The sequence below is a fragment of the Phasianus colchicus genome, chromosome 3 (genome assembly GCF_987193195.1).
Source record: "Phasianus colchicus chromosome 3, bPhaCol1.hap1.1, whole genome shotgun sequence".
In the NCBI taxonomy this organism is placed as follows: domain Eukaryota; kingdom Metazoa; phylum Chordata; class Aves; order Galliformes; family Phasianidae; genus Phasianus; species Phasianus colchicus.
In genome coordinates, this window is record NC_143438.1 from 81604614 (window position 1) to 81627445 (window position 22832).

General features: G+C 40.4%; 1 protein-coding gene across 9 annotated transcripts in view; it reads right to left on the reverse strand.

Annotated features, from left to right (window-relative positions):
* Positions 1-950: 950 nt before the first annotated feature.
* Positions 951-22832, reverse strand: part of TNFRSF11B (TNF receptor superfamily member 11b) — a 102330-nt gene continuing 80448 nt past the window's right edge. For 7 of the 9 annotated variants that reach the window (XM_090137931.1, XM_090137932.1, XM_090137928.1 and 4 more), the window contains 4 exons: positions 8875-9244; positions 4072-4266; positions 3423-3647; positions 951-2135 (listed from right to left, as the gene is read on the reverse strand). In XM_090137931.1, the coding sequence (XP_089994057.1) occupies positions 1747-2135; positions 3423-3647; positions 4072-4266; positions 8875-9157 (1092 nt within the window). In that variant the 5' untranslated portion in view covers positions 9158-9244 and the 3' untranslated portion in view covers positions 951-1746. Of the gene's footprint in view, positions 2136-3422; positions 3648-4071; positions 4267-8874; positions 9245-18117; positions 18322-18369; positions 18694-22832 lie in introns of those variants that run through there. The other 2 variants (XM_031591154.2, XM_090137929.1) reach the window with 2 other exon arrangements.

Here is a 22832-nt window from a genome sequence, read left to right on the forward strand (position 1 = left end):
TCTGATAAATGAGATGCTAATCTATAGCATGTGAAATATAAAGAGGAGTTTATTACTGAATACTTGCACTTGGATCCCAAAAGTGATGTGAAAATTCAGAGAAAAATGAAACCCAAGTATTTTAAGGCAGTGTATCTCATTTGCCCTTTTGATGAGAATCTATCACTTCCACCAGGATTCTCTTCCTCATTCTTTGCTTAAAATCCTATCATCTACTGTACTGGAATATTTGTCACGCAAGGTTAATGGCTTTTCCTTCCTTTACACAAGGGAAAGGAATGCGTTGAATATCTAAGCTCCGTTTGTGTGGACTGAAGAAAGAAACAGAGCAGTCTTTCCCTGCAACCACCAAAGCCTTTGGCTTGCACTGTGAATGAAATCCTTAAAACTATTTGAGCTTTTAATAACAGCATTCATATTCTCTCTGCTCCCATTTTTAGTTGCCCATCTCTCTGCAGGTGCCTCATTCTGCAGCTGAGGGCAAAAGTAAGTGAATTTTTTTTATATGTGACCTCTCTTTGCTCCTTTCCTTTAAACACAGTGGCAATATGTGAGGCTTTCCAAGCTCCGCAGGGTCAGTGCATCATCTTTCCTCCATGAAATTACAAGCTGTGGTCAGGGCAAAGGTTGTGAGCTCTCCAAGAATGACACCAGGCCAAGAGTGATGCTGGGCCACGTATGTCTACAACTCTATAGAGTTGTAACGGACTGCATCGCACCCACCCAGGCTCTCTGAACTTGGATACTCTAATACTTTGTACATTCTTTTACATTTGTACAGTAACCATGAAAATCCAGTGCTGGTCAGTGTTTACTTGGCTCACATCTTAACTACTAGATCAGGCAGAGAGAAGTGGAGAACCATGCCCAAGATAAGCATCGAAATCCACAGGGAATGTCTTTGTTAGTAGTTCCTACTTCAGAGTCATGAGTAAAACATCAGTCAAAAAGCAATCTGAAAAATTTAATTGTTTTACAAAATAAGATTATGAAACTCTATGTAAAAATCCAGCTTCTTAAATATGATACATTCACTTCCTCACAGAATATTTAAATATTCAGGTCACTTATATTTTCACCACATTTGAGATAAAATCATTGGATAAATTAAAACATCCCTACCCAAAGATAACACAAGTTATACAAATAAAACTAAGCAATAATACTTCTTTAAATACCGAATGTAAAGAAATAAAGATTTTTTTAGAGCATGCTACAAAATTTTGCCAGAAAAATATATGGGATCATTTCTGTTTAACTAGAAAATATACAGTGTGCTTTTCATTTCTCTCCCCCAAATTCAGTCTCATACAATTTCCATTTAACTTAATAAATATGTACAACAAAAATGTTTATATCTCAAAGAATATAAATAGCAAATACTGCATTAGAGCCTGGTCCAGCATTCTTTTCTCCTCTAGTGACTATAGTGGGGCTTTTCAACTCTGAATGTGCAAAAATGCAGAATCAGGCTCTTAGTGTTATCAACAGGGTTAATAGCTTTTACAAAAGTGATTAAGAAACAAAACAAACAGACAAAAAAAAAAAAAAACAACCAACCAACTGAGCAAACAAACAAAAAACACAATAAAAAACCTCCAAGAACACTGCAAAAGACTTAGAGCTATTCCAGTCTGGCATTTTTATAAATAGAAAGAGATAATGTAGGGAAACAACGTTCCAGTTTAATTACTGCTGGCAGTAATTAGGCAAAAATTGTCAGTGGAGAATAAAAAATAACTTGAATTAGACACATCTTACTTTCACTGGTTTAAGTTGATTCCCTACTATTTCTAAAAAGAGTTTCTGGTATAATCTATACATTGGAAATCTGTGAAGAAACTTAATGACTTTCTTCAGACTTTGGATGATTCTTTTTGGAAAGTGGTATGTTTTCAAGTGCTTCAGTCCATACGTTAAACCTTTAATGGTGTCCTGGTCTCCATTCTTTATTCTCCACAGATTGAGAAGCTTCAGAACTTGCTCTGCATGTTGACACTGTTTCATTGTGCGCTCGATATCTTCTTTTCCCACTTTCTTGCCTGGCAAACTTGCCATCAGCGTGTTGAGATGTTCAAAGGTGAGATTTGGTTGGCCGAGATGCTTTAAGACACTATTTTCACAAAGATCAATATCTATAGAAAGCAAAAAGAAAAGAGAGATAAGCACAATTTGGATGGGGCCCTGGGCAGCCTGGTCTAGTATTAAATGTGGAGGTTGGCAGCCCTGCCTGCTGCAGGGGGGTTGGAGATTCATGATCCTTGAGGACCCTTCCAACCCAAGCCATTCTGTGATTCTATGATTCTACAGTGCATGATAACTTTAAAATGACCTGCAAAAAAGCTTTCAAAATATCAATATTTTGGTAAATATTTCTTCTTAATTTGGTATTTTTATTTCAAGTAGTTCTCTTTACAAAAAGCAATACTGGCTTTTTTAAGCTCCAATTTTGAAAAGAACTTAAGAATGTAATTAACTTTGCAGATACAAACAGCCCCAAATTACATACAAAGTTACTAGCAAGTATTTATTTTCATACACCCGTTTCATTTATCTTGTACAATGTTCTGTGTACATGGTAGGACTTCTAATATTTGGTTCCAGTGAATGAAAAATTCATTCTTCTCAGAAATATTTAGGCAAGCTTTGTTAAAGTAGTCATTTTAAGTTTTGAAGTGTTCTAGACACCTCACAATCTGACATAGCCATAAATATTTAAAAGAAGAGGTAAAGAAAAACATTTCTGTAACATTTTTCAAATCTATTCCCAGTAGACAAAAGGTCATTCAAATGTGGTGGTTGTTGATGGTGGCTTACACAAAAAGAGTTAGCCTGGCTTTCATACAGCCCCCATGTTAACATTGCGGCACTGCTTCAACTCTGACACCTGTCTTGGCAGATTCAGCACAAACAAAGCAGTCAGTTGGTATGACAAATAGGTCCCGGAAGGGAAAAAGAAGAGAAAGCATGTCTGTGTATTCTGTATTCCCATGTGTTCCCACTCTCTGTATAGATGTCCTGGTTCAAGCTGTCAATCTCTATTTCATAATAAAAACAAATTGCACTCTCAGCTGCACACATCCTACTCCCTCTAACCACTGCTCGGATGTAACAGTGGGAAATGCTTTCCCCCTATCTAATCAAAATTCTTCGTCTGCTGTACAGCCTCAAAAGAGAATATGGGCTGTGACACCACATGTACTCCCAAGGGCCTATGTGTCTGTGAAAAAGTCAGTTCTCTGAGCTGATCAGGAAAGTTTCCTTCCCTCAGCTTCACTGTGCTTACTGCATCAATAAATTTCTGCCAAGCCCTGAGGGGCCTCCTCAGAGCAGAACACATCACCAGAAGGAATTCAATCTCAAGCAATTTTTAAAATGCCAATTAGGTTTCTCTCAATGTAAGCACTAATAATATCAAGTACCTTGAATAATCTTTTTGGCCGTATCCTGCTCCTTGTTTTGCTGCTTCCATAATTTCAAAACCTGGAAGGTCTGCTCTTGTGAACTGTGCCTTTGTTTAATCCGTTCAATATTTTCTGTGCTGATCTTTGTCCCAGGCAAATTGTCCGCAAGGGTGTTCAGCCAGTTGGGTGTGAGATGAGTAGGAACAGCAAACCTAAACATAGCCTCTTCACACAGGGTTACATCTGAAACAAAAAGAAGGAGAAAAATAGAATCATAGAATCGTTTGAGTTGGAAGGGACCCCTGAAGGTCATTCAGTCCAATTCTACTGCAACGAACATGGACAACTACAGCTAGAGCAGGCTGCTCATAGCAAAAAAATATGTCCATCAGTGTCATCTCTGTTGCCCTGCTTGTCTTTGGACTATACAGCATGCAGAAGGGTAATAAGGAAAAACAGTTACAATCACTAAAACTAGGAAGTGGTCTTTAGTGTTGTTGCTCTCTGTGCTTGAGTTCCATTTAGACCGGCCTGAAACAATTAAGACTCTACTCCAACCACTGCCATATCGGGCAAATGGCTTGTTATTTTCATCATAAATGCTGATATTTTCATTTTAATGGCCATCAAAGGTATGTTTTCAGACTTTGTTTAATATGATACACACCTATTCCACATTTCTGAGGTGACGTATCTGTATTTTCCTGACAGATGTTGTCACGAACTGCATTTCCTTTTAATGCTGTTTTGAAACCCAGAGCACTACAGTTTGTGTGCTTTTGACAGACTGCTTTGGATGATGTTTCATTGGAGAAAAATCCCTCTGGACATCTTTTACAAACAGTGTCACTCTCAGGAGTACCTGTGGAAACAAGAAAACAATGCACTCAATTACATGCAAACTCAAGTGGTAAAAAAAAAAAGTGAAAATATACATTCTTTCTAAAATTGTGATCACTTCTGATTTTCATATTTCTAATCTATGAAGGACTCATATTATGGGGGAAAAAAAACACTTTAAGTTTTAAAAACAAATAATTTTTTCAGAGAATGATGCTCCTGCTAGACTAATAGAATAAACAGAACTCTTAGATGCACTTATTATCAACTCCTGTAAGGATCTTTAAGACACTAATTACTTGAATCTATTCAGATATTATCTGATGTCTGACCTTCATCTTTCATCCACACTAACACTGTGTAAAATAATTAAATGGCACAAGACTCCTTGCTAAACTATACTCTGTAATATCTGCAGAGAACCTTACGCAAATAGATTACTTCAGCTCTAGCCAAAAATAACTCAACTACATATCAACTAAAGACCCTCTGATAAGTATTTCCACTTCTGAAGGATAAAATTATACAGGGAAACATAATTCCACCAACATTTTGAATTTTTTCCTGGCTTGAATAAAATATTCAAAGTACCATCCAATATATGAAAAACATTTAATACACATACAGATATATTTACATGGTGTTTTAGAAGACAGAGTTATACCCTCAGCAAATTTACTGACACCACGCTGAGTGATATGACTGAAGGAAAGGATGCCATCTAAAGGGGCCTGAACAAGCTCAAAAAGCAGACCTAATGAGGTTTAACAAGGCCAAGTGCAAGATGCTGCACTTTTGAGTCAGGGATATGAGTACAGACTGGGTGCAAAGCCCTGGTGCATGAAAAACTGAACGTGAGCCAGCAGTGTGCGCTTGCAGCCCGGAAGGCTGACAGTATCCTGGGCTACATCTGAAAAGTAGTGGCAGCAGGGAGAGAGAGGTGATTGTCCCTCTCTGCTCTGCCCTCATGAGGCCCCACTTGGAGTACTTTATCTAGATCTGGGGCCCTAGGATGTGGAAGGATGTGGAGCTGTTGGAGTGGGTCCAGAGGAGAGCCAAGATGATGATCACTGGGCTGGAGTACCTTTCCTGCAAAGAAAGTCTGAGAGAGTTGGGCTTGTTTAGCTTGGAGAAGGCTTTGGGGAGATCTCATCGTGGTCTTTCAATACATAAAGGAGCTTATAAACAGGAGGTAAATGAAGTTTTTTTGGGGTAGATAGTGATGGGACAAGGGGGGGAACAGTTTTAAAGTAAAAGAGGGGAGATTCAGATTAGATGACAGGAAAAAATTCTTTATTCAGAGTGCAGTGGCACAGGCTGCTCAGAGAAGCTGTGGGTGACCCATAACTGGAGGTGTTCAAGGTGAGGTCCTGGGCAGCCTGAGCTGGTGGGTGGCAGTCCTGCTCAAGGGAGGGGGCTGAAACTGGATTGGCTTTGAAATCTCTTTAATTGCTCTATATTCACTCTCAATTCACAGTTATGCAGACATCACTTAAGCAAGTGCCTAAGCTCTCTTATATAACATTGCATTACTGAACATAGACTTAAGCACATGCTTAGTATTATTTGCAAATAATAATTAGTAATCTTATTTAAATATGAAAGTGCCTCCATCTAGTGTATCTTGGTAGTATTTACATGTGGATGCTTATTACAGCTCTAGTTTTGAAGTAAATTTTATTTATTTGGGATATTTCCTCAGAGAAAAGAATCAGGAGTTTTCAACTAGCCACAAAATATATAATCTGATCTGATATAGATCTGTTGGAGCGCATTCAGAGGAGGGCCACAAAAATGGTCCAAGGGATGGAACACCTCTCCTACAAGGACAGGCTGAGAGAGCTGGGACTGTTCGGCCTGAAGAAGAGAGGGTTCTGAGGTGACCTGAGAGTGGCCTTCCAGTATCTAAAGGAGATCTGCAGAAAAGAAACAGATTCTTTAATAGGGTCTGCTGTGATAGAACAAAGGGAAATGGCTTCAAGCTTAAAGAGGTTAGATTTAGATTAGATATAAGGAAAGAGTCTTTTACAGTGAGAGTGGTGAGGCACAGGAGCAGGTTGCCCAGAGATGTGGTTTATGACCTGTCCCTGAAGAATTTCAAGGTTGAGGCTGGACCAGACCCCAGGTTATTTGATCTAGCTGTGCATGTCCCTGTTCATTGCAGGGAAGCTGGACTAGATGGTCTTTAAAGGTCCCTTCCAACTCTAAGGATTATCTGATTCTATGATCTAGCTCTTCTTCCATTAAACCTGAGGTGAAAGCAAAGGGGAAAATTTTAGCTGCTGTGCACCTGGAAATTAGAGGCCCTGGATACTGTCAACCCCCCAAACCCTCCAATTTCTGCAGCCAGCAGCAGAGAGGCTGGGTAAGGCTGCATGCAAGCAGCCCTGGTGTTCACTTCCCCAACACACACTGCTGGAGGCTCCAGATGATACAAAACTCAAGCCAACACCCGGACCTGAGCAAGCAACAATTACTTTTTCTGAGAAGTCTGAACTTTTAGCATTTTCCCTTCTACAGACACTCTGTGTTTCACCAGCAAGGAAGAGGAAGAGAGGAGAGTCCCTGCAAACGGTAAGCTGGTCCTTTCAGAAGTTCCCCTGTAATCTTTGCAGCACAAGAGGGAAATAAACGGGCAATCCATTGCTGAGCACAAAGTAATCCCCCCACCTTTCCAGTTTCTTCACTGCTTATCTGGCTTCTCTTGTTCAGGGCCGCATCACGACTGCCCTTCTGCCGCTCCCTCCAGGGTGACTGGAATCCCCCACTCCTGCAGGAAGCGGCAGCACAGCTGGGAGATAACAGCCTGGCAGAAGTCCTGATTCCCAGTGGATTGCTTTGGAAAGCTCTGCCACACACAAGGCTGACTGCGGCTACAAGGAACAAAGCCTAAATGCACATGCAGAAATGGGGACTACCAAAGTACAGTATCTTCCCAACGTAGCTGCCATCAGTAGGGCAACAGTTGGATCTCACTTCTCATTCTTTATGCTTTGAACTAGGCTCTGAATCACACTATCACCCTGTGTGGCAGTGGGAGTGTATTCTTCTCTATTCGGGTTTTCTTTCATCTGAATTTACATCAGTACAAAGTTCAACAGTATCATGTAGCAGAAAGTGGGAAGAAAATGTGGTCCATGCTTACTAAATTCCTAGCCAATGCCTCATCTCAAAACCTGACTATTGGCACAGGAGGACATAATTAATCTTTATAGTGTTTTCATTCCTTGTTTGAGGTCTGCCTAGGTTTAGCATGTTCATTCTGATGGGCTTTTGGAAACCGACTTTCCAATAAATACATGATTCAACAATTTATCTTCTAAGGTTTGTTTCATTACAAATTTAGGGATTCTTATCTGCCACTATGGTTTCACTGTGTTTGTAGGATTGTATCTTTGTCTCCTGGGTGGGCTTTCTGAGAATTTTGTGTCCCCTCCTGGCTTGCTGTCCAGGTGATGCAACTTCATTAACCCAAGCCACTAGGTGTGAGGATCTAGGTTAATGACAGTTTATAATATGGAACTGTAGTCACTGCCAGTGGAACTGCATAGAAATGCTTAATGGTGGCAAGAGAGATGCGGGATGAGGGTAGAGAGCTCAGTCAATTACTCAGGGAATGGTGATCAGTGACACTGCTCCTTACATCAGACTAGTTCTCCAACGTAATGTTCATAACGAGAGAGAGGACTCCTGAGCTATTATTCAGCATGTCTCTAAATTTACAGCCAGTCCTTGTGTTTCTCACTTTGTATATGTATCAACTAGGGCAGTCATTCTGCAGTGCTGGAGACTGGCTGCCTGCAGGTTTTTATTGGAGATGCTTTGATTTTCCATATTCCCTTCCTCTGGGCAGTTACCAGTCTCCAATATAATGACAGTATACAACTCTTTCAGGCTGTATTAAATATTGGAACTAAACTGGGCCGTTGCATTTGCCAAATGATTAACAATGCATTTTATTTACAGAGAAGAGCTTATTACTGGTTTAACAATTCCTGCTGTCTCAAATGAAGAATACACTTCACTGGAACGCACTGCTTCACCCTCTATCCCCACCAGACATACCGTGCAGTGCCATTCTGCTTGACAAAAAAAGGTTGTTTGTATGATAATTGTAACAGTTTCCCTAAGAGTTCCACTTAGGATGCTGGTAATTAATTATTACCACATATTGCTGTGCTGCTAGAGCTATATTAATATTGTTATAATTATACAGTTGGTGTCAAACACTTAGTGGTCCTGGTGTTTGTTAAGATACACAGTTGCTTGAAACAGCAGATTTCACAATGAGAAACATTATTATTTATCACACACACAAATACTACATTACAGATAATGTTCCTTTAAAAGAGGCAATCCATCATGTTTCTCATTAGAGTGCAATTTGCTACATTTGCTGCTGCCATTAAGTTACTGCCATTAAGTTAGAGGAGCGGGGTATTCCACTGAGAAACATTCCTTTGGCTACAGTTCAAATGCGGCAGCCTAGGAGAGGGTTCAATTGCTTTTATAATTTACTGTCCTGTAACTTCATCTGGTCAAGCCTGTTTCCTAATCCTGTAAGTGCCATGAGCTCCAACACACCGCAGAGCACTGATTAACTCTGTGCTTCCTGACAAATGGCACATACCTGGCTGTGCAACGCCAAATCCAGGAGGGCACTCTGTGTGCTTCAAGCAAAACTCCAGCTCCAAGTACCAGCCTTCAGTGCACTCGCAGACACGGTCCTGCGTGCTCGTGCACTCCTGCTTGATGTACTGCAGCTCTTTGCAAACAGCACTGCAGTACTGGCACTCGTCGTTGCTGTTCCAGTCTTCGGCGTAGTACTGATCTGGGCATGGGGCACACACCGTCGGGCTGGTAGCCGTACAGTGCTGCTTTACGTAGCTCCCGGGAGGGCACTGGTCGCACATCACCTGACGAGATGTACCAGGGTCGTAATGGAGATACTTGGGGGGAGAGATGTCCTGGATGCTCCACTTGACCGAGATGTCCAAGAGCTAGCCACAGGAAAAGAAAACATTGCTTGCTTCAGTTCAGTGAGCACCACAGTCACATACAAACCTACATTTTGGTGAGCCTAACCATGTCACTATCTTCAAAAATACGTTTGTGTTAGACCGACTTCTGGTCTCTCCCACGTCTGTTTTAAAATGAAAAAAAATTAGGATCTTACTGAGCCGTTCTTCTCCCACTTATACCCTTTTAATATCACTGGGCAATGACCTTTTGCCTCTTGGCACCTGCAGACCTGGCCTGTCAGCTCCATTGGCACTGCATTCCATGCACTGCAAGTCAGGGATTATGTGCTCTGGTGTTCTTGAGTATCAATCACTTCAAACACAAAAGAAATAGCAAGTATCTGAGCAAACAAATCTGACACATACCAGTAGCACAGATACCTCTAAAAGATAGTACCCAGCTAGAACAATATAAGTGATGTTTATTGCCTTCCATTTAATCTTGAACTGAAATGTGGCAGCTCTTGGGGGCACAACATGGCAGTCCCTGTCAGTAGGATGAGGTAGCTTCAGACAGAGGTAGAGAATGCTATGATTAAAGGTATGGTAAGGATTTATTCACACAAACTGGAACAGGTCTGGCTAATGCTCCCACTTCCTATCTAAAAACACAGGCAAGAAATGCTCAGCACCACTCAAGCACCCAGTCCAGCTCTGGCCAAAAGCTCTTCTGCTTCCTGCAAGTCTGTTTTCCTGGCACAATTCAGGACCCAATGGTCTGAGGTGGCCCTGTCCTTCTGTAGAGACAGCCTTGATATCATATCACTTTGGTCTTGTCACTAAAATTTTGGTTAAGTGATCACACCAGCCTAAATGTCTCTCTTTACTTCCCTCAGCACAGCCCCATAGGGTTTGCCAGGAGCTTGTCCTTCACACTGAGAACCATGACATACTTCTTGCTTCCCTTTGAGAACTCGTACATTTTAGAATCATGCAGCAAACTGACTCTGAATGAAGAAACTTTTCTACGTATCTGTTCAAATTAAAGATCCAGCCTTGATGGTCTTTACTGCTATTTTTGGCCTAGTGAGTTAACATAGAGTTGCAAATTCCATTTCAAGAACGTATTTTCCTCTTTTCCAATGTAGAAACCTCAAAGTGTATGTGGAATTAACTCTTCCTATTCATTCAGATTCTAAATTTTCTAAAGGGGTTTCAACTAAGGGCCTCACTTATGCCACAAAACAGCAGCATTCTTATTAAGGCAGGAAAGGACAATGATTTGCACTAACGAGAGTCACTGAATTTGCACTAAGTAACATTAGGTGCCTAAATTAGGAGTTCAAAATATTCTTAACTGCATTCTCATGCTGTCTTTAAATCCACTTGTTACACAGCCATACTGAGACAGGCTAAGGAATGAAATGTACACAGTATGGATTTTCCCCACTGCTTCTGGCCATTCTTGACTAAGCCCAGTAACTTATCTCTTCTGTTTGTTGGTTTTTTTTTCTTTACACTTGTAGAATCCACTTTTCTTTTGGCACTTTCAATGTACGGCCTCTTTCATTGTAAGAAATTCCTTATTGCTCACTGAAGTTTACTGATGATCCATAGCTCATTTTTCTTAAATGACTAGATCTGTTTCATGCAGTCTGTTTAACAAGAGGGTGCAGCACATTTTTTGAATGTGAATGGCTTTCCATTTATGAAAAATGCACCCACCCTTGGTAAATCTACGTCTATTACGCTTAGTAATAAGGAAGTCTTGATAAACACATCAATTGTTGATGCGAATAGTCAGTTTTTCTTCAATGGCTTTTATTCTGTTATAGATACTACAGCATCCCACAGAGTCCAATTTGCAGAACACAACTGTCTGCAATACGAAGCACAAATGCCACAGAGACAAGAATAAACCCATGTTTTGTGCAGATATGCATGGAAACCCAAGGCAGCATCAAACATGGATGAAGATCTGACACTGTGAAAATGATCAGGGACAGCAACCAGACAAGCAGGTCATGCCTCTTCTGTTTTTGCTTACACATTTTCAGGCACTGAATGGTTAGATGAACCATTTCAAGGCTGATCAACTGCCTCTGTAACAGGCAGAAGTAGGAATGACAACGCGTCTATTTTTCTTACTTGGCAATTTACATTGGAAATCACAGAGAAGAGGCAAGTGAAAGGATTAGCTGCCTTTCACTTGCCTCTTGTGAAGGCAAGTTTCCTGGGTTAAAAGAACTCAATTTCATTAAGCAAGATGTAAGAGCATGGTGTTTTGTGGGGAAAAATGGAGGTACTCCCTTCCTGAAAAGCCCACTGCCATGTGAAACAAGTCAATTCAACACAGCTGCAGAGAGAAACTGATTCGAATTTTCATTATAGCATCATTTGGTAAAAAAAGTTATTTCACTTTAAAGGTCCAGATTGAGAGGAACAAAAACATACCTGAATGGTATGTGTGAGACTGTGCTAAGCTTTAACTCTGGAAGTACAAATAGCTGCCAAGCAAAATACTATTAATCTAAATGAGTGTAACAAATAAACATGCTAATAGGATTAATATGTCAGTGTCACCAAGACTATCAGTCTTTGGATTTCATTTTTTTCTTTGCCTTTTTAATAGAAAAGCACATCACACTTGTCTTTCCAGAAACACAAATTACATAGCTGCAATAATCTGTCAATCGCAGGCTGAACCTCATGAAACTCTTATTTCATAAATAATTATGGCTAAAGATCTTCTAGTCAAAACAAAGCTATAAATGCAATTAGTATCTCAGTATTTTACCAAAACATCTCATACATCATTTTCAACACAGAGCTGTATGAGATACCACTGCTATTGTTTGACATTTGCAATCCTATCAGTACAGCAACCTGCCGTAATTCGTTGCCACAAGACACCATAAGCAGTTGGGTGCAAAATTCAGCAGGACAGAGTAAAGGAGGAACATTCAAATAAAGGGCAATTAAACACAAACATCGCCTCTTAATCAAGAAATCCCAAAACACAAATTGCATGAGTCTGAAAGAGTGTTTAGGTGAAAATACAGTGATATTTTTCCATTCTCTTACATCTCCTCTATGTATCAACCCTTGCTATAGACAGCATATGGGTCATTTAAGGGATTTTTCTTGGATCATTTTTTTCTCAGACCCAGCACAGCCATTAGTATGTTGCTAAGTGCATTTCGAGACTCCAATCCCCAATATCACCCTTCCACATAGAACTGCTATAGATCTCTTGAAAATGCTCAGATAACAGAAGATTGTCTTCTTTTCAGACAGAGAACAGCTAACATATGTGACCGTTATGGGTTTCAATATATAACTTGAAAATCAGAAGTTATCCTTGAACCTAAGCCAAGCATCAAAACAAACGCAAGCTATTTTTCAGAAGTTTTGCAAAAAGGCAGGGAAGGTGGTGGAAGGTAATCAAGTATTTTTTTACAGTTTTACTGCAGTGACATGGCACAAACAGAATGAAAAGCTTCCTGTCTCTCAGCTCACGTAATAAGTCAGAGAGGAACTTTGCTAAATTGTCCAGTCCCCTAGCAAAAGACATGCTGAAGAACATCCCCCCAGTTGTGCTTGCATAACAAGCTAAGTCACCTGTTATAGCAGATTTGTGGTGCAGAACAGATGGTGCTGAACACCTGACATCCACATGAAGCACGATTCAGTGGGGGTTGTTTGGGACTAACTTTAGGCTGCTACCATGCAGTTACAGCGCATCTGGTGTGTCTCCAGAGTCCATCTCTCTGGATTTACTTTCATCAATCCAGGTTATTTCTGTAAATCCACCTTGTACGCTCTAAGTCTGCTTTGCTGTGCAAACTATAATATAGCAAATAAGGATGATCAGGACAGGCCATTCAAAGACATGTTCCTAGACCAAATTAAAATGCTAATGAAATGTATTTATGTCATTCCTGCCATTTCTCCTCCTAAGCCACGCTAAGACCAAGTTGGTAGCAAATCCTCTGTCATGTAAAGCCTCTGATAGAACTAGACGTCCATACATAAAGACACACTAAGTATTAAACTCCTGAATCTCTGCTGTAAAGAAACAGCACTGCTGGAGCACTTGTAAATGTGTCGATCAGAACTTACTAATCCTGAACTGTCAATCTTTCTGAGACCTGCAATGAAAGCAAGATTTCTCCTAAAATCATGCTGACACTGACCTGTTGGCACTAGTTGGAGAAAAGGGCATGTTCCAGCTTGAAACAAGTGAGAAACTGGAAGTCTGGCCTCAGTTTACCTTTTAAACTCTTAAGAAACTGAAGCTGGAGTCTATCAAAAATGCCCTTGGCTAGAATTATGGATTAGTCATTCAATACACTGCATAAAATTCTGTTCATTCTTGTTTAGGAGAGGTTAATGCAGATAAGAAGAAATGTCAGGAGAGATGAGAAGGAAATGGAGAGCATGGCCATTAAGAAGATGTTAACTGCTCAACAGCTTGGCAAGTTAAAACAGTACCCATGGACTCAGTACAGACAGTGAACGCAGGGCAAGAGAAAAATTTTCTCAGTTAAAGGATGATGTGGCAAATGAAAAGGGGATTCTCTTGTCAGAGGAAGTCCAGGAACAGCCTTTTACCAAGAAGCAGGTGCAAGAAACCCAAGTAGTTTAAGTATAGCTCTTGGTGCATTTCTGAAAGCTGCTTGGTTTCCTGGAAGAGCTGAGGGGTGGATGCAATAGACATGGGCAGTCTCTTTCAATTTTAAAACATAAGCATATCCTTTCTATCCCAACACTCAGTATCTTCTTCATCTCAACAAATTAACTGTTAGACTGATTCAGAACGTCCTGAATTGCAAAGGATTTTCCTACACTTGTGAAACGCAAGGTTCAGTTTAAGAAAACAATTCCCAGTTTGTTCATCTATTTTGTTCTGCAAATAGGAAGTGCAATCAGTAACAAAATTATTTCTAAAACAACAGAAAAAAATCTAGTATCATTGGCTACATCTATCAACCTATTGGGTGAATTTCATCTCAGCTGGGCACCACAAGCCCAGTTCTGAAATGCCTAAAAAACGCAGTCCTCCATCATCTCCATAAGGCAATTCCTGAGCACCTCTTAGGATGGCCATCTCCATGCGAGTAGGTGGGATGAATTGGAAATATCAAAACACAGTCCTGGTGTAAATCAGTGTCATGCAAGTATATGCTGAGACAACTGAAGGCAGGACTTGCTGATAACCATATCGGAGTCTTTAGAGGATGATATAAAAATTGGACTCATGTTTTAAAATATTCTAATAGCTCTGGGTTTATGTACTGGTACTTACAATGTTTTAGCCAAAATGAGTTACTCAAGGCTAAACAACATTTCTTTGATTCTGTCACTCCATACATCAGGCCTAAAGCAATATTTTTCCATACTGTCTTCAGTCAGCATACACAAAACACTCAATCCTCACATAAAAGGATTGTGCAGTCCATTTATTTGAGCCCTTCGAAGATGCTTTTGAAAGAGAAATAATGTGATTGTAAAAGGGCATGAAAACAGTACACACCCTTTTCTTTCATCTTTAAATGTAAGGCAAAGAGCTGCTTGTCTTTTCTTGTTGAATTAAAATGAACTGGAAGACAAAGCCCATAAAGCAATAATCTTTCAAGCATCATCCCCTTAAATCACTGCTTTGTGAAGGAAAAGAAAGTGTTTTTTCAGCATATGAAAATATTATTATATAGCTTGGTGTTGCGGTTTGGGGTTGTAGACCAAAGGAGAATGTTTAATTTTCTGAGAAAGATAATCTGTTTCTGTTTTGCATTCCACAACTATTCTGAAACATATTTTCCTGCTTGATAAATAATTGTTCAAGGCATTTGTCAGATTGCTCCTAGTGTTTGTGTTGGGTTGAAAGTAAAACCTCACAGCTCTCCTACTTTGCTCTTTACACAAGGTATTGGCACAGGACTAGGGCAGGAGGCCCTCTGTCCTTAGGCAGAATGCCCCACGCACAGACGCCATGGAAATCCTACTGACAAAATATGGAACTGAATGGCATTAAGGAGGTTCACCTAACCAATAGCTTATAGAATCATAGGATCACTAAGGTTGGAAATTACCGCTGCAGATCCAGTACAAGACACTTTGTGCTGGGTCTGATCCATGGCCATCTACTGCAAATAGCCACTGTTAATGTTTTTTTTTTTCATCTAGGGAATGTCCATCTGGCCAGCTGGGAGATATTTCATCCTCATCACCCCTCTGTTTCAGATGGGAGACCATGCAATCACTAAGTGTAAATTATTTGGGGTGACAGATACGCAGAACTGTTTAGCTCATAATTAGCAGGCTCTCTTAGCACAACCCAGGGGAAATATTTTTTCAGCAGAGCACAATTTAGCACCAGGTACACAACAATAGCTAAAACAGAGTTATTTTTGCTGTTTTCAGATCTGCTTATAAAGCTGTTTCACCATTCTGCCAGCTGTTTCAATGCAATCCATTCACTTTGCATGTTACAGGACCTACTTTTGAATAGAGGATGCTTTGCAGATTGGTGGCCACCATTTTATTTAAGAAATGTAACTAGTGACACTTTAGAGCCATCTGTATTCAAAACTGTGGATACTGACCACTATCTTCATTTATTTCTCTCCTGGGAAAACGATATGTTAGCAATTCAAATCTTGTAGAGATTTTGTAACACACAGTTGTCATTCACAGAGCAAATTTGGGGTCTAAACAATTGTTTCATTTCCAATGGTAGGAAAATGACATTCAACTGAGAAGCAGCCGTGTGCCTTCATTCATGACAGCTGCACTTCACTTGAAGATTGTGTTGGGAGAAAGTAGGAATGACTAACCAGCTACTCACCAAAAGATGTATCTTAACCATAAATCCTATTTTTGAACATAATTCATCAGGGTAACATCAAGACTTGAGATGATACCAACATGACTACAGGCTGCACTGAACAGAACTAATAATATCATTTAGCTAGAAAAGAAGTATGACTGATACCATCTGCAAACAGGTGTTTTTTCCCCCCGGGAAGACCATCAGTGTAGTAAATCTACTAGTATGAAAGTTAATTACCAAAGGAGCAAAATTAAAGTTTCTATGAGATTAGATAAGTGTGTCTAATTTAAATTCCGACAACTTTTAAAACTCTTCTGGTAACTTTGGTGCTTTATTTTTAACCAACACACATGCAGGCAGACAGACAGAAAGAAAGAAGGAAAGTCAGACAGAAAGATAACTCCTACCCTCTCAAGCTGCAAAGCCACTGCTGCCTACACACAGCAAACCCAACAGGCAGGCCAGAAAAAGCATGTCACATGCACCCAGAGATCCAAAATAGAGAAAGGTCAAGTTTAAGGGTCAAGATAGTTACGTGACAAGTAACAAGATCCAGCTCTGGGGAATTTCTTTCAATTCAGCCTATTTCATAAGGCTCATATGTTTGTAAGCTGTTTTAGTGTTCCAACAAACAACACGTACATGCACGCGTTACCACAGCAGGTCTCCTTGCTGAAACTTTCAGCAAAGAGGCCAAGGCTGAAAGTACATCATGTCCAAACCGTCCTTTTCAGTGATGGTGAACCAAAACCAAGGTGTTTAAGTCAAACACGTACAACTTTGAACTGCTGCTGTGCCTTCCACAAGTGTTCTTACAGAACAAGCACTCAAACTATCCTCAGAGCTACAGAACATCCAACAGCAAACTTCACAATAACAAAATAAATTGCCTTTAAATAGAAAGAAAAAAAGAGTTGAATGATGAAGCTCCATGATATGCACTCCTATCACTGTGATATACTTCAGCTCAGAGACTCCACTGCCAAAGGTTATGCTGAACTTCACCCAAAACTATGACTTTAAGAAAGAACATGAATAGGCACATTACATTTAAGTAGAAGCAAAATGCTGATGTGAGTACTTTATGGGCAACCACAGATAAGAAGCCGAAATTTCCAAATCAGATTTCTGTGCTTCCTCGTAGACAATGCTACGCCTTAGATGAATAAGTTGTCTTGCATTTCAGCTTGCCAACCACGAGCCTGACAGTTTTTGCTTCTCTTGCACCATTAATTACTTTGGTTTCTTTCTCAAAAAGCTCTTTCAGAAAGTCCTACAGAAAGTAATAAACATGCATTACTCATCAGATCCTGGAAATCTTGGTGCATTTATAAAGAGCTTTCAGAATAACTGAAACTCAGTTCTAATGTTCTACCACAAAATTAATGTCCCTGTACACACCAAAACAAACGAGAAACAAGTTATTGTGCAGACACACTTAAAAAGTACTGTTCAGAGTAGGATGTTAAGTGTTTTTATTTAAATGTTTTCTTATCCAAGAGGTGAATAGTCTCCAAGCAGATGCTACACAGTATTTGGCTGCATGCAGGTTTTAATTAAACTGGCGTCATATAAAATTCCACACAGCTAAACAGATTAAATGGTCTTTTGAAAGATTTATTGCACTGCTAACATCTCTAAATTTGCATCTGGAAGTATCTTTGTAAATCACCAAGTAAACAAAAACTTATTTAATAAGGGGCTTTACCTGATTTAATAACATAATTTTTTTTCTGTAAAAGCTACAGACACAGCTCCCAATTCATCATTTTCTTACACATGAAGCTGAATTTTCTTAGCCAAAATAAGCACACATACTTTTTTTTCTGGAGTCACAGTGGTTTTTCAGGGAAAGAAAGCCAGCCCAGTATGTGAGACACTGCCTTGTACCCCTGTAGGAACGACTACACAGACAGGCAGGGATGGAGCTTCTGTAAATCAAATACAAACATCCCAGCCTGCTATTTCTAAAACTCATTCCTACATTCAGTATTTTATATTAGTACAGCACAATGAAGACTTGCAAAAGGTGAGAGGAAGATAAGAAAGAAGGCAAAACAAAAGTAAATCATGCCACTACCTTAAGAAAGGGATCAAAATCTGTGCTTCCTTCCTGACGCGAGACGTGTCCAAACCTCACCAGGAAAGCCCAGTGTGATGAAACAAAAAGTGTTCACCAGGAAAATGGAGAAAAGGCAAAAGAAAAAGAAAACAAACAAAAACAAAGCAAAACAACAACAAAAATACAACAGAAAAGCCCTGTGTCTTTTCAGCCTCATCTCTGAAGCTGCAATCCATCTCAAGCCCTATCTACCTCTCTGAAGGGACTTACCACAAGCGTGCAGCACAGGAACTTGTTCATTGTGGTTGGTGGAAGAAACCTCAGTGCGCTGGGAAATCAGGCAGAGCTAGCCAGTGCTCCAGCCTCCTAGCAGCCTGCTGACATCCCCCAACATTAAAGACACGGTATATATATAGTCCCGGTGTAACAGGAAGCTTTGGCTCAGCTTTGATCACTCATTCCCTACTATGACCAAACTTTTCTCTCTCTCCCTTTTTTTTTTTTTTTTTTTTTTTTTAGGAACCTGTAAAATCTGATGATTTAATGGAACTCTTTGAGTGCTGTAACCACAGACTGGAAAATGCAGGAGGGAGTGTCAGGGGCCGGCCAGGGGAGGGTTTAATTGGGCTCTGTCTGTCTGTCTTTCCCCCCCCCTCCTCTACGCAGCTGGGTTGGTGGGGAGAGACATGTCTCAGGACAGCATGTCTCAGCAGTCAGGCTTATAGGGGACTTGTTTAGAAATCACTGCCAGCGGGTGAGCTGCAGGCCCCACGGCCCCACAGCCAGCCCCCACAGGGAGCCTGGAGCTCACCCAGGGCTGCCGTTCCCCACCGAGCCCGCAGGCTCCTTTCTGCCTGGTTGCCCAGGGATTTCCAGGAGCGGGACTGGCTGGGAAACAAAGGTCGGGAAGAGGGAGGTGGAGGGGAAGGAGAAACCCTGCTGGTTTCCCTTCCCTGCCGACGTGGGAAAACCATCAGCAACTCTGCTGCCCTGGCCAAGTGCCCATGCCACCCGCTGGGCAAAGGGCCCCGTGCTTCTTCCTTCTTCCCTGTGCCATGCGGTGTTTTTAATCAGAAAAGAGCTTTTTTTTTTCCGGAAGCAGTGCAGATCAAACACTGATGATTTTGCATCCCTTTTACTCGGTAGGCCCTCGGGTACCAGCCTGGAGCTTTGTGGGGGCTCTGACCCATTGGCCTTCTCTAGGCTGGTACCCCAGGAAAGTCAGCCAGGGTGTGACTTTCCCCTCAGAGGTCTGAACAAAGTATTCCTTTTCCCAACCTGCAGATACCCTGAAAGTGATTATCGGCCGTATTTCAGACTCTGTGGGATCCTGGGGTAGAAGCCAAACCTAGTCGTGCATCCAGTTTTCACAGATGGTTTTCTGCCCTTTTTTGTAGGCCAGACCAAAACCTCAGCTCTGGATATTCCAGCTCTCAAGCATTTGAAATCTGGGGCCCACACTGCCTCTGAATTGTGCAGTTTTGCCCCTCTGAATCACGAGGCTGTGTGGGATTGGCAAGAGGGAGGTGGAAAAAGCCTGCACATTGTTTTACAAAATCCAGCTATGCTAAGTCAGGAACCCATAGTCTTCAAGGACAGCCCAGCACATTCCTCCTTATACATCTGTAATGGTTTGAACACCCATCAAGCATAACCTGAGACTGAAACAGATGCTGATTGTACTCGTCAACATGATAAAAATTCAAGACACTTGAATTAGTGATGAGTTCTTTCTAAGAGGCATTGTGAAAATTGGCGTGGAAATCCAGCTACCCAGAGGCGTATTGCTGACATCTGTCAGGTAGTTGTTATCACTTCATTACTTAAATGGATGCTCTAGATGTTCCTGTAACCTTGTCAGAGACTTCTAGTACTTTGATATCTACTCTTAGGTATGTTAGTGGACATGCTGCATAGATAAAGAGCAGTGCTGATAGTCTGGATCTACCTTGACATTTTCTTTGTGGTGTGAAGAGAAGGACCATTTTCTAAATGTCTATCACTGACCATGTACAAGTAGCTGTACTGAGTACATTATTTTCGATACAGGGGCCAACTTAAAGTATTACAAAGAATGCTACAACAGCTCCATCAGCAGAAGTTATTTAAGCCAAATTAATGTTGTTGTCAAGAGCCGGGACACAATAATGCAGTCTTCTGACTGGCAATACCCAGCACCAGAGTCAACTTCTGCCCCTGGGAGGTAGGTGATGCCAATTGCTCCCCACTCAGATACCAGAGAAGCAAAAGCAGCAAATCCATAGCAAGCTCCCACAGTTAATCAAACAGTGTAAGCTAGTTTCAGTGGGCTTCGAGTTAGGCTTGTCATCTCATTTCTGGTGCCCGCCATAAATATACAACAGCTGGATCTCTAGAGAAATAAAAATGCAGCTCATAAGCCTGTTCTTCTGCCAGTTAATGTTTATAGGGAATACACTTCATATAAGACATTTCTAGAGACCCAGTTTTTCTTTTTATGCTGTGAAACAACTGACAAAATTAAAAAGGCAGTCAAGTAGCTTAGCTCAAAGTGTGACTGTCATTAAGAAGCGGCGTCTTCTTCAACAAGTCTGCTTTTTTTATATATATTTGCAGAGTATGAGAAAAAGGTCAGTCTTCCCTGAGCTCATACACCTTAATGGAAGGGAGCTGAAGTGTACCTGTTTCAGTGAGGACAAACAGGTTTGGACAGATGCTAAGGAGACCATCGTCTTAAAATACATGAATATGAAAGTTTCAGCTTTCTAATCCCACTGGGATCTGTGGAGCTGGCTGTGAATGGTACAAGGGAACTATATGGCTGTACTTAGCATGTTTGATCTGAAAATCACAAATAGACAATAAATACAGAATCCCACAATGCCATTTTTAGTGTCACTTTCCAGAGAAGAACTATGCTTTAACAAGGTTTAAACTGCAGTTTGAATGTTTTCACAAGAGCTTTACAGTGTTGCCACTTTGCCTTGGGGAATTAGCTAAGATGTGTTTTGCACAGAACAGAATCATAGGACAAGGCAGCAAACCCTGTAATAAACACTTGTCCTTGCTACGACCAAGTTGTTCTCGGCAGTGTTGAAAAGAACCACGTTTGTGACAATATGCCATACGGCAGGGAAGGGACACAGCCTGGAATTATTTTATAAAAGTTAACTTCCTTTAATTATTCATTGTCCATAAGATAGTTTACCAGATGTAATAAGAAAAGGAACTTAAATACCAGGATTTCTTCTTTTTACTGACATACCTAATATAGAAACTATAGGCATTAAGTAGTCTGTTCCACATTACAGGAATATAGGTAGTTTGTTTTAATTAGTTAACAGTGATTCAGAAGCAGCTCTCTGGTCAACATCTATGGTTCACTGCAGCTTGTAACATACACAAAGCTGGAGAAAAATGACTGCTATTATTGGGCAGACTGAAAGTTGCTGATACCACTCTGCCTTCAATCTGTACTGATGTGCTTTTGGTAAGACATTAGCTTATTGATTCAGTAGTAGTCATATTTCCAGACACGTATTTATCTTTCTCTGTTTTTTATCCTCTCTATTTGTAATGCTGTCCTGGATGTTATGATTGTTATAAATCTATTTTTATTCCCATGCATCATTATAATCACCAGGTCTATAAATGGCTTTGCTCTTTAAGCCAGTCTGCTATCTGGAAAAACTCACAAGTCCAAACCAATGAGTTGGTGCTGGCAGGTGAACGCTGCATAGCTTAGTCATCTCAATATATCAGTGTGATGTTTATTGAACCCAAGCAACAAACAGTGGGAAGATTGTGGCTTCAGGCTTGGGACTCAAGAGTTCACCACACATTGCATTTAGAGAACACTCAGAGCTTCGTCATTAACAGATTTCTGTCAAACTAAGGGGAAGAGAGATCTCAAGAAGATCGATTGCCTCTGAAAACAAACATATTAGTAGCTGCAAGAAGGAAAAAAATTGGCATTCTACCATGTTGTTACATCAGTCCCTTAGAAATTAATCTTTAAATTTAAGACCTGATGATCTGAAGTATCGTGGGAAAACCTGGGAAATGGAGGCTTAGAGAAACCTGATTATCTGTAAACAAAAAAGTGTGGTAGGTAAAAGGAAAATGTTTCAGATTTTGCTAAAGTAGGTGAGGCACCCCTGCAGATATTTCCCCATCTGTGTTCTCTCATATAACTCAGGAGCAGGGGAAAAGACTGTGCCAATACAGACTGAAGGAAGAGAAAAGATATTTAGCTCATAATGTTGCCAAAAGAAAACTTATACCTAGGTGGTTATCTCTGTTTTAACTGTGGCTTATTTTATTTTGCAAACAATTCTGCCTTTTTTTTTTTTTTTTTTCCATTGAGATCTTAGCTCCTTTTATAAATCTGAGCCAGATATGAGGTGTTAATATGCCCAAAGGAGAACTTCATTTGTCAAAGTATGTATCCAGAGAAGGAAGGTAGATCTCATCCTGTCAAAACACATTTTTATTTGCACAATAGGATTTGAATGTTGCAATGGAGGAATTGAAAAATTAATCACAGAATGTACATATAGTTACTTAAAGATTTAAGTACAAAAATCTCATCCAACTTCTAAACTAAAGAAGGGTACCTATTTTTTGCCATTCTAGGCTTGCCTATCTAGTGAATTAAGCCAGCCTGTGAATCTCAAAAGTGCTGGTTACCTCTGTGGTCACCCTCAGCTTGCATATAACATTACATGCTCAGTTTCCCATTCAAAGTGGATCAC